This window comes from Saccopteryx bilineata, chromosome 3, assembly GCF_036850765.1.
Source record: "Saccopteryx bilineata isolate mSacBil1 chromosome 3, mSacBil1_pri_phased_curated, whole genome shotgun sequence".
Classification (NCBI taxonomy): domain Eukaryota; kingdom Metazoa; phylum Chordata; class Mammalia; order Chiroptera; family Emballonuridae; genus Saccopteryx; species Saccopteryx bilineata.
Window position 1 is genome coordinate 276,460,246 of NC_089492.1, and position 11,909 is coordinate 276,472,154.

Genomic DNA, 11,909 nt, shown 5'->3' on the forward strand with positions numbered 1-11,909 from the left:
CTTCTGAGAAACTGCCCCCTCTGCTGGCCACTGCCATGACCTGCCCACTCCTAGCTTGGTAGAGCCGGGCCCCTCTGGATCCAGTGGTTTGGGTGAGGGCTTCCTGAGCCCAGGAAAGGCTGGCAGGAATTCTGTGGGCCAGACATGTCCTCTTCTCCCCACAGACAACAGGACGTACCACTTCCAGGCGGAGGACGAACATGAGTGTGAGGCGTGAGTGCTCCCCCACGACCAGCCTGGGATGGGAGTTGGGGAGCCCAATGGACGGCCCCCAAGGCCAAGGGTGACATTCCCACAGCACCCCATACATTCTCTGCAGGTGGGTGTCAGTGCTGCAGAACAGCAAGGACGAAGCTTTGAGCACTGCCTTCCTTGGGGAGCCCAGCAGCAGCCCGGGGTCCTGGGGTGGCGCGGGGCTGGACGGGGAGCTCCAGGACCTCACCAAGCTCCTCATTGCCGAGGTGAAGAGCAGACCCGGGAACAGCCAGTGCTGCGACTGTGCGGCTGCAGGTCCGGCGGTGGGGCCAGGGCAAGGAGGGAGGTGGAAGTGGAGGGGTGGGGCCATGGCGAGGAGGGAGGTGGAAGTGGAGGGGTGGGGCCCACACCTCCAGCAACGAGATGCTGTCCTTTGCAGACCCCACGTGGCTCAGCACCAATCTGGGCGTGCTCACCTGCATCCAATGCTCTGGAGTCCACCGCGAGCTAGGCGTGCGCTTCTCGCGCATGCAGTCCCTCACCTTGGACCTCCTGGGCCCTTCCGAGTTGTTGGTGAGGGTAGAGGGGCACCAGAGGAGGTTAGGAGTGTGGTCTGACCAGGAGGCGGGCTTGGGCAGATTGGCTCAGTGGGAGCTTTTGGGGTCGAGTAGGGCTTCACGCAAGCGAGGCAAAAACAAGAGGAGCCAGTAAAGGGGAAGGTCGGGGCGGGACCTGGGGGGGGGGGCTCAGTCCTCCAGGGGGCGCTATCCTAACCATCCAGTCTTAACTTCTGTGACTCCAGCTGGCTTTGAACATCGGAAACACGCGCTTCAATGAAGTCATGGAAGCCCAGCTGCCCTCACATGGCGGCCCTAAACCCTCAGCTGACAGTGACATGTAAGGGGATTCTCAGATGGAGGGCGTCCTGGCTGGGAATTCTACTTTCCCAGCTCCCAAGGTCTCAGAAGGGCCTTGGACCAGAGGTCTGGGGAGAGGGGAGCCTCAGATCTGGAAGAGTCCAGGACAGGTTCTGGGGAAAAGGAGATTGTACCTCCTGTGGGATGGTGCCACAGGTCAGCTGGTGGAAACAACTTTAGCTCTGATTTCCCGTGGTTGTCTTTGGCAGGAGTGCCCGCAGGGACTATATCGTGGCCAAGTATGTGGAACACAGGTTTGCCCAGCGGTCTACACCTGAACCTCAGAGACTCTGGACAGCCATTTGTAATGGGGATCTCCTGTCCCTACTGGAGGCCTTCGCTAATGGGCAGGACTTTGGACAGCTGCTGCCAGCGCCCGACGGACAGGTGAGACCTCCAAGGGTACTAACAACCCACTCGCACACATATACTCCCCAGCTCTACAAGAACCAGCTGTTATCACTCCCCTCTGCCCAGCTCTGACATCTGCTGAAGCCCCACCCATCAGAGGAGTAAATGGGAAAGAGTGCAAGTTCGGTCAAGCAGACCTGAGCCATAATCCTGGCTCTGTCTTTTCCTAGCTGTGTGATCTAGAGCAGATTACTTAACTTCTCTGAGTCTCATTTTCTCCTCTGTGAGACAGATAGCACCTACAGCGCTGAAATGAGAATTAAGTCATATATGTAAAGTGCTTAGTGCATAATATATGTGCAATAAAGTATTAGTATCTCTTTCCTTGACTGCCCTTAGAAGTGGATAAAGGTAGGTGAGATTAGATCAGGGAAGGGAAGGCCATCACATGGCTTTTCCAATAACAACATCATGTGAACTGGTGGGGTATCAGAGACATCTGAAAGATTAAATCAACAGGAATTGCTGACCGCTTGGACATCACAAATTGGATGGCATATCTTTGAGCTGTCTGACATCTTTGTGGGGCTGTCCAGTGGGCAGTGAGCTGCAGTATGCCGGGGAGGTAAGGACTTGGAACAGCCTATGTGAGTGGTAGCCGAAAGCATGAGGTTAGCTGAGGTCCTGGGTGGCAGAGAGAGGAGCCCAGGGCCAAGAACCTCGTCTGGGAAGCATCTATGGGGCAAGAGGAGCCAGAGCGTTGAAGGAAGAGATGAAGGAAGGAATGGTCTCTCACCCCCCTTCAAACATGAGGTCTATTCATCCAGTCTCATCTCTCAGGGGTCTTGCAGCTTCATAACTGGAGGTGTCAGGGGGAAGCAAAAGTTCAAGAGGGTGAAAACGGGCTGGAGGCAGGTGAGCTGGGGGAGACTCAGAGGTGTGGGCGTGCATTCAGGTACCCGGAGAGCTCGCGCTGCACTTGGCTGTCAGAGTCGCCAACCAGGCCTCCCTGCCCCTGGTGGATTTCATCATTCAGAATGGGTGAGAACCTCCACGCCTGCCTGTCCCTGTCCCCACACTGCTCCCCTTGCCTTGCTCTTCTCCCACTCCCCTCCCCCTCTCCTCTAACTCTTTTGTCCCCTGCAATGACCCCCTCACCTGTCTACTCCCTCCCTTCCTCCCCGACCACGCCTCCCCAGCGGTCACCTGGACGCCAAGGCTGCTGATGGGAACAGTGCTCTGCACTACGTTGCTCTCTACAACCAACCCGACTGCCTCAAGCTGCTGCTGAAAGGGAGAGCTTCGGTTGGCACAGGTAGGGCTCAGACATCCCCTCCGTCAGACTCCCATCCCTGCCTACCCCTTGTGTGGGGCCCGCTGCCTTTTCTCCAGACAGAGAGCACTGGTCACAAGCATGGACTTTGTAGTCAGACATGTGCTAGTCTTGGCTTGCCTCTGACCACCTGTGTGACTAGGATTTGTCCATTCATCTCTTGAACCTCAGCTTTCTCATCTATAAAATGGGAATAATACCACTGACCTAGCAGGCCTGCTAAGAGGGTGAAATAAAAGGTTTCTGAAAGTAACTGAACAAAACAATGTGAGCCAAACCTGAATTATAGTTGTTATAATAGCCACCATTTACTCTTTAACATGTGCCTGGTACTGTGCGAACCAGTGCAGCTAGTAATTCCAGGTCCTGAGTGGGAACGGCGCGGAATTAAGAAAATAGACTTAAAGAGAAAAAGGATGGGCTCAGGAGGTCTTTTTACAGCGCAAGGGATAGCTTGCAAAAAGCAACCCTCCATCCCCCAACCTGCTGTATTTATAGGGCAAAGTGAGGCCATTAGCAAATCAAAGAGATCATTAAAGCAAAGTCACATTTCCAAGGCATCCCAAGAATTCTCCCAGGTGCAGAAAACCCCCACCATACATAACATCTTTTTTTTTTTTTTTTTTTAATTTTTTTTTTTTAATTTTTCTGAAGCTGGAAACAGGGAGAGACAGTCAGACAGACTCCCGCATGCGCCCGACCGGGATCCACCCGGCACGCCCGCCATGGGGCGACACTCTGCCCACCAGGGGGCAATGCTCTGCCCATCCTGGGCGTCGCCATATTGCGACCAGAGCCACTCTAGCGCCTGAGGCAGAGGCCACAGAGCCATGCCCAGCGCCCGGGCCATCTTTGCTCCAATGGAGCCTTGGCTGCGGGAGGAAAGTGCAGCGGAGGGGTGGAGAAGCAAATGGGCGCTTCTCCTGTGTGCCCTGGCCGGGAATCGAACCCGGGTCCTCCGCACGCTAGGCCGATGCTCTACCGCTGAGCCAACCGGCCAGGGCCATAACATCTTAACTTCACAAAACAAAGGATAAAAAGAAACTTGCCTCAAGTCTTTCCAGAGGGACATGGGGGTAGGACAAGTATAAACAATCCAGCACCACAGCTAACATAAAGGTGTGGAAAAAAATAGCCTTTAGCAACTTCACAGAACAAGTGAGGGGTGGAGGGGGGTTTGGGCAGACTGTCAGCTTACTGCCGGTTCCCCACACTTCTGTCCCCCCAAAATCTAAACTGCAAAGACCCTGTTGGCTTTCGGTCCCCAGTAATGTACCAAGTGCTTTACATATATTAACTCATTTAATTTTTCACAACTACCTGGTTAGGAACTTAAGAGTACTATACTCATTTTGTAGATGAGAAAATTAAGGCCCAAGGTCATACAGCCAAAAAGTAGTAGAGCCAGGATTCAAACCCAGACAATGTGATTCCAGAGGCCCATCTTAACCTCTAAGCTAAATGCGGCTTTGACCTTGGTCACGACCCTGACTTTTCCCCTCACAGTGAATGAGGATGGAGAAACAGCTCTGGACATAGCCAGGAAGAAGCGGCACAAGGAGTGTGCGGAGCTGGTGAGGTCTAGGGAAGGAGGGGTACCCTGACCCTTTCCCTCCCTCCTCTGAGCCCGGACCCTCTGAACTGTCATGGTCTGTTTTTGGCAGCTGGAACAGGCCCAGGCGGGGACCCTGGCCTTTCCTCTACACGTGAACTACTCCTGGGGAATTTCCACAGAGCCTGGCTCTGACAGTGAGGAGGATGAGGAAGAGAAGGTGGGTCCCAGCCTCTGCCTCTCAGACCTGTAGACAGCAGAAGGAAAGAGCCAGGTGGATTGGGTGTGGGAAAAGGCGGGGCTAAACTGGAGAAACCAGGCTACTCCTACACTTCCACCCTAGCAGCGCTGCCCTCTGAAGACCCCGGCCCAGGTCCACTGGACTGGTGGGAGGATGGACATCAGCAACAAGACCTATGAGACCATCACCAGCCTGGGATCAGCCACCCCTCAGAGCCAGAGTGAGGATTGCCCCCCACCCCTACCGGTCAAAAATCCTTCTCGGACTATGGTCCAAGGCCGCACAGGACATACCAGTGGAGGTATGGTTGGCTGCCCAGAAAAATGCTCATTGTGCCATTCATTGAGAGCCTACTGCGTGCTAGGACACTGAGCTCAGAGTACATATGTTAGTGCAAATTATCCTCATAATCACCTGACAAGTTGGGGTTATCTTCTTCCTCTTATAAGTATAGGAACAGAGATGTTAAGTAACTTACCCAAGATGCCACAGTTAATAAGTTCCCTATGTTGGATTCAAAACCAGGTCTGTTTTATTCCAAATTTATCAATGCTTCACTTAAAAAGAGAGAGAAGCATATATTGAGCATATATATTGAGACATATATTCACTATGTCTTGAGGCCTCTGCGGACTACTGAGACATAGTCAAATGGGGGAGATAAAAACTAGAATGCAGTCCCTTACCATATAAGGCGCAATGTGATGTGGAATGTAAATCCCAAAAGGACAGGGACTTCAAGTGTTTTGTTCACTACTATTTTTCCAGCACCTAGCATGGTGCCTGGGTGTTCTCAAGAACTACAGTGTGTCCATAAAGTCATGGTGCACTTTTGACCGGTCACAGGAAAGCAACAAAAGACGATAGAAATGTGAAATTGGCCCTGGCCGGTTGGCTCAGCAGTAGAGCGTCGGCCTGGCGTGCGGGGGACCCGGGTTCGATTCCCGGCCAGGGCACATAGGAGAAGCGCCCATTTGCTTCTCCACCCCCACCCCCTCCTTCCTCTCTGTCTGTCTCTTCCCCTCCTGCAGCCAAGGCTCCATTGGAGCAAAGATGGCCCGGGCGCTGGGGATGGCTCCTTGGCCTCTGCCCCAGGTGCTAGAGTGGCTCTGGTTGCGGCAGAGCGACGCCCCGGAGGGGCAGAGCATCGCCCCCTGGTGGGCAGAGCGTCGCCCCTGGCGGGCGTGCCGGGTGGATCCCGGTCGGGCGCATGCGGGAGTCTGTCTGACTGTCTCTCCCCATTTCCAGCTTCAGAAAAATACAAAAAAAATAAAAAATTAAAAAAATTAAAAAAATAGCCTGACCTGTGGTGGCGCAGTGGATAAAGCTTCGACCTGGAAATGCTGAGGTCACCGGTTCGAAACCCTGGGCTTGCCTGGTCAAGGCACATATGGGAGTTGATGCTTCCAGCTCCTCCCCCCTTCTCTCTCTCTGTCTCTCTCTCCTCTTCCTCTCTTAAAGAAAAAAGGAAAAAAAAATTAAAAAAAGAAAAAAAGAAAAAAAAGAAATGTGAAATCTGCACCAAATAAAAGGAAAACTCTCCCACTTTCATATCTATTCAGTGCAGTTCGATGTGGGCTCACGCACAGATTTTTTAGGGCTCCTTAGGTAGCTATCCCTTATAGCCTCTACAGACTCGTCACTGACTGATGGCCTACCAGAACGGGGTTTCTCCACCAAACTGCCGGTTTCCTTCAACTGCTTATCCCACCGAGTAATGTTATTCCTATGTGGTGGCGCTTCATTATAAACGCGCCGGTATTCACGTTGCACTTTGGTCACGGATTCGAATTTAGTGAGCCACAGAACACACTGAACTTTCCTCTGTACCGTCCACATCTTGACTGGCATGGCCGTGGGCTGCTCCGCTGTATACACGGTGTTACGTCATCATCTGCGCATGCGCACATGCTACCATGTCATCCTACAGAAACTAGGAGGGCTTTCCTTTTATTTGGTGCAGATTTCACATTTCTATCGTCTTTTGTTGCTTTCCTGTGACCGGTCAAAAGTGCACCATGACTTTACGAACACACTGTATTTGTTGAATGAATGAATAGGCTTGTTCTGGGAGTTCAAGGGAGGGAGAGAGCATATCCTCTTGGGACAGGAGGGTGGTTAGAAAGGCTTCCTGGCAGGGACAGCCTCTGAGCTGAGCCTGCAGGTGATGCACAGGAGGGCCCAGACGGAGGAAGAGGTGGAAGCAGAAGCTAAACAGTGTGTCACTGGCCGTGGCCGTTGTGAATGAACGTCATGGACGGATAAGACTGCCCCACGATGGGGAAGAGTCGAAAGAAAGTGCTGCAGCAGTAGATGGGGAGTGGAGAACGGGAGGTCCTAGAGGCCGGAGAACACTTTGAAACTGAGCAGAATAAGAGATAAAAACAGGCTTTATCACCTCTGATTCCAGATCATTCCGAAGTCCCCAGCCTGAGCTCCGAGTCTCCCGGGGCCCCTGAGAGCCAGGGCAGTCCAGCGTCCTCTTCCTCTAGCCTTACAAGCCCTGTGGAACTTGGGAGTACCAACCAAAGCCCCCCCAGCTCTGAAGAGGGCCTCTGGGAGCCTCCGGGTACCTCCCGACCCAGCCTGACATCTGGAACCACGCCTGCGGAGATGCATCCCCCTGTCAGGTTCAGGTTGGTGAGAGCCCAGCTGTGCATTCTGGGCAAGTGTCCTGACCTCTGAGCATCTGTTTATTTTCCCACCTCTAAACTGTCTGCCTGAAGACTGGGTACCTTCCAGCTCTGACTAATGCAGAAATGCTAGACCTTAAATGGAGAGTGAGTGGACCACTTTCCCCGTTCCACATCTGGCCTGGAAGGCTGATTAAGAATCTGGGACCCAAACTGCTGACGCTGGAGTAGAGAGGACTTAGTCCTATCTGTGTGGCTTGTTCTAGAGGCGGTTAGTGGGGTCTTCACTCTGTCCCCACCTTCAGCCCAGTGTCCCGTCCTCTCTTCCTTGCAACCCCTTCAGTTTGGAGTTTGGGAGTAGACATGGGAAGATCTCCAGAGCTCTAGAGAGGTCGGTGCCAGGCCTCTGGGACCTGTGATGGACCCAGCCAGCGGGCCTCGTGGACATGGACTCTACTCACCCGTCCTAAGCCCCTCGCCTTGCTCTACATCTGAGCCCTTTCTCTTCACTCTTGGGGTCTCTCTGGGGATGGGAGTCACAGTGGCCTTTCCCTGCTTTCCAGCTCCGAGAGCACCCGCTCCTATCGGCGGGGGGCGCCAGAAGCTGGAAGACTGCCCCTCAGCCAGGCAGCCTCTACCCAGAAGGAACATGTCGGTAAGTAGGAGCTCAGGACTGGTGTAAGGGGGGTGGCAGAGTACCTGAGAGGCAGAGTTGGTCAAGCGTAGGTGTAGTGGAGGGGAAAAAAGTAGGTGTATTAAGATGGGTGACCTCTCCCCCTGATGGGAGTAGATACTGGCCTAGGTGGCCAGTTTGGCCATTCCCTGTGCTGTTGCTCCCCCCTCCCCCCTCCAGCCCGGAATGGGTGAGGCTGGGGAGAGCCCGGGCCCGAAGGGATGGCAGAGGTGATGAGGCCCGAGCCCTGGCTCTCCCCAGAAGAGGATGAGGAGGGCTGTGTCAGCCGGGCCGGTTGCTCAGTGAAGGAGTCACCTCCCTGCGGTCAAGGCAGGGTTGGGGTGGCTGTGTACCAGCCCTCGGTTTGCCCTATGCTCCCCTGTACAGGAGTCTCTTGGGATCTGCAGAGACTGCCTGCTCCCAGGCACAGAGGATGTGCATATATTCAGTCGGGGAGTGGCATAGGACAGAGCCGGCAGTGTTGGGACGGAAGCCACCTCTGTGCCTTGTTCCCCGGGACTCCTCAGGGATGGCGTCAGTTGTCTGCGTTGGGAGTGGGGGAAAGCAAGGGCAGGAGCTGGGCCTCTCCAGGGAATTGTCACCCTCAATCCATTGAAGTCAGATGCAGACACAAATCTGTGTCCACAGCCAGGTATCCCTCACCCAGCATTTAGTGGGTGCTTGTTATTGAAGCATGTACGATACTAAGAGCTCCAGCTTTAGGGAGAAGAGAGGGCAAGTGGCTTCACTTCTTCAAGCCTTAGTTTCATTATCTGTAAAATGGGGATACTTTCATCTACCCCCATATTATGATATAATTCCATCACCTTAGGACAGTTGTGAAACTGAGTGAGATCAACAGCTGTTTCTAAGCACTTAGCAAATGTCAGTTGTCATCCTTCTCTCCCCAGGTTGGCTTCACTGAAGGAGAGGGCTCAAGAACCGGGGTCTCCCAGCAAGTTCTGTACAGCTTTTGCAAGACTAGCTCCCTGGCCCTTGCATGCCTGAACCACACTCATGCTGGACCCCAAAGTTCAGAGCTAGGACTCGAACCCACAAGACTGGGAACTGAGGTGTTCATTTCCTCGGGTCTTGCTCTCTCTGTCCCTGTGCCTCTGCGTCTGGCTTTCCTCCCTGTCGTGGGCCCTGCCAAGGACGCTGGGTGCCTCCATGTTAGGGCTGATGGTGGTTCTTTTCCCTCTCTCTCATTACCCCCCGGGGAGCAGGGAGCCCTTTGACTGGATCTGAGTGTTCCTGGCTAGCTTCAGCTGCAGAACCCTTAATCCCTCATCTGGCCAGGACCCTGTTTCTTCCATCTGTCTGGGGACTCCACAAGCATAGGACCAGCCAGACTTCTGGTCAGACTTCCTCCTTCTCCAGAGCAGGGATTCTGCCAGGCTAGGGACCGCCTCTCTGTCCACCCATTAGTATTTCTTTACTGAGTTCTGACTTGATATCCAGACCTGTACTAGACATAGCAAACACCACATAAATAAGACAAGGGTCCTGCAGATGTGGTCCCTTGCTGGGAGCTGGTCCCAAGGGTTGAACTTGGGAATGGGCAGGGCAGATGGTTCTGGGATTGGAGACAGACTGACAGTCAGCCATATGACACTGCAAGTTGTCCGTAGTTCATGTCCTTTTGGTCTGGTCAGTGTCCATGCCGTACTGCTTGTTAACTAACTATTCTGACTCTCACTCCTTTTGCACAGCCTTCCCAGGGACCTCTATCCTGTCCCCAGTCAAGAAGCAGAGTAGGACTCACCCCCATTGCCCACTCTCCTTGACTTAGCAAGCAAGAAAGGAATGGTCCTGGGAATCGGTCCTCACTTCTCTCTTTTCTCTCGGGCAACTCGGGAGCCTTCCAGTCTTGGGGCAGGAAAGGGTCACAGACAGGGAGGGAGAGTGATAGAAATGGGGGGGGGGCAGAGACTTAATGCTTCTGCCCCCCAGTGCCAGCGAGTCTGCCCCGGCTTTCAGCCCCTCATTGGAAAACAGATCCTCCTGTGCCACCATTGGTCTCAAACACCTCAGCTTTATAGTCGCCAGTGGGCCGGGCCAAACAGGAGCCAGAGGGTGCCAACGGCCAACGCAGCAGCCTGGTCCAGGGCTGGGCTGTTTACCCTGGAGACCGGACTGCTCTGTGATCCCACAGTACAGAGCTATCTTCTGAGCCTGTGTCGGGTTTTGTTCATATCTGACTTGTTCTTCCACTCATCTCTAATAAAATATTTTTTTTTTAGTAAATCCCAGTGGTTTTATTTATGTGATCTGAAGAGTAGTAGGGAAAGGTAGGGAGTCTTTTTTTAATTTATTTATTATTTTTTTTGTATTTTTCTGAAGTGAGAAGCAGAGAGGCAGGGAGGCAGAGAGGCAGACTCCTGCATGCGCCTGACCAGGATCCACCCGACATGCCCACCAGGGGGCGATGCTCTGCTCATCTGGGGCGTTGTTAGGTTGCAACTGGGGCCATTCTAGCACCTGAGGCGGAGGCCATGGAGCCATCCTCAGTGCTCAGGCCAACTTTGCTCCAGTGGAGCCTTGGCTGTGGGAGGGGAAAAGAGAGATAAGAGAGAAAAGAGAGGGGGAGGGGTGGAGAAGCAGATGGGCGCTTCTCCTGTGTGTTCTGACTGGGAATCAAACCTGGGACTTCCACATGTAGGACCGACACTCTACTACTGAGCCAACTGGCCAGGGTCGGGGATGGAGTCTTAATTAAGGCTTGGGATTCTTTATCTGGACGCTGCATGAGGAACTACGGAAGTGAAACAGAAGATCAAGAAGCAATAAAGGGTGTGTTCATGTGGGGCTGTCACCACTAGTATCTATAGCTTACCTTATTGGCAGCCTTTGAGAGACCATGAGGCTTAGAACATGCCTTCAAGTTAGTTGTCCTACTGAGTGAAGAAACTAATGTCTTTACCAATTTGTTGGTTGGGAGGGTTCTTACTGGGGATGTCAATTCCCAACCTCTTCCAATCTATCCAGAAGTTCTCAGTCAGAGAGATGTAGGAAGATGTCAGAAACATGTCCAGGAATTGATTGCAGGTGACCTCCAGGGAGGACAGGCAGGCAGAGAGAATGCAATGGCTGCCAACAGTGTCTGAAACAGTAGGCCAATGCAAGCCTGGGCCTCCCAGGCCTCAGTCTTCCTATCAATACAATGGTTGGACTCACTTTCTTTTCTTTAACGAGAGCAAGAGAGAGAGAGAGAGAGAGAGAGAGACAGGAAGGGAGAGAGATGAGAAGCATCAACTTGTAGTTGTGGCATTTTTAGTTGTTCATTGATTGCTTCTCATATGTGCCTTGACCAAGGGGCTTAAGCTGAGCCAGTGACCCCTTGCTGAAGCCAGCGACCATAGGGTCATGTCTATGACCCCACGCTCAAGCTGGTGACCCCACACTCAAGCTGGATGAGCTAGTGCTCAAGCTCTTGATGTCAGGGTTTTGGACCTGGGTCCTCTGCGTCCCACGCTAACACTCTATCCACTGCACTACCACCTGGTCAGGCTGGACTCATTTTCTTAGGGTCCTCTGAGCCCTGATGATGTAAGAGTCTTGGGTACTTTTGTTGTGAAACAATCAGAGTGGGAACTGGGTGGGAGTTTGAGGAAAATCAAATTTGTTTGATTTTTGTTATCAAATGATCTTTAAATGTAACATTTTCTTTGTAGTTCTTAACCAGCTAGGCATCCCACTGTACCAAGGTTGATGTTATCTGTGATGTCATGAGCATGGCAGCCATCAGCATTGCAGCCCACAGACTGGGCAGTCCCCAGGATCTCTTCTATGGTTCCAGGCAGTTCTCTAGCTAAAAATTGGTGACACATCTGTTGGGCAATGTTGACAGTCTCGCCAAGAGTGACAGTTGCACTGTGCTTAATGTTTTTGTGCTTCTTTCTGTCTCTTGGTGGCTCTTTGAGGGTTTAATGATCGGAGTAGAGGCAGCTGGCACTATCTCAGTTTGGGCCTCTCTGTTCTGAATGGTCAGTTTCAATGGCTCAGACTCTTCCA

At 52.8% G+C, this 11,909-nt stretch overlaps 1 protein-coding gene across 1 annotated transcript in view; it reads left to right on the plus strand.

The window, feature by feature from the left end:
• The window catches only part of ASAP3 (ArfGAP with SH3 domain, ankyrin repeat and PH domain 3), a 56,974-nt gene extending 46,849 nt beyond the window's left edge, over positions 1 to 10,125 (plus strand). Inside the window, 15 exon segments of the mRNA XM_066270131.1 lie at positions 165 to 213; positions 320 to 510; positions 635 to 768; positions 998 to 1,092; positions 1,322 to 1,499; positions 2,419 to 2,504; positions 2,663 to 2,778; positions 4,303 to 4,370; positions 4,461 to 4,568; positions 4,695 to 4,890; positions 7,000 to 7,225; positions 7,786 to 7,819; positions 7,821 to 7,877; positions 8,807 to 8,840; positions 8,843 to 10,125. Of these exon segments, the coding sequence (XP_066126228.1) occupies positions 165 to 213; positions 320 to 510; positions 635 to 768; positions 998 to 1,092; positions 1,322 to 1,499; positions 2,419 to 2,504; positions 2,663 to 2,778; positions 4,303 to 4,370; positions 4,461 to 4,568; positions 4,695 to 4,890; positions 7,000 to 7,225; positions 7,786 to 7,819; positions 7,821 to 7,877; positions 8,807 to 8,840; positions 8,843 to 8,880 (1,610 nt within the window). The 3' untranslated portion in view covers positions 8,881 to 10,125.
• The last annotated feature ends 1,784 nt before the right edge of the window (positions 10,126 to 11,909 follow it).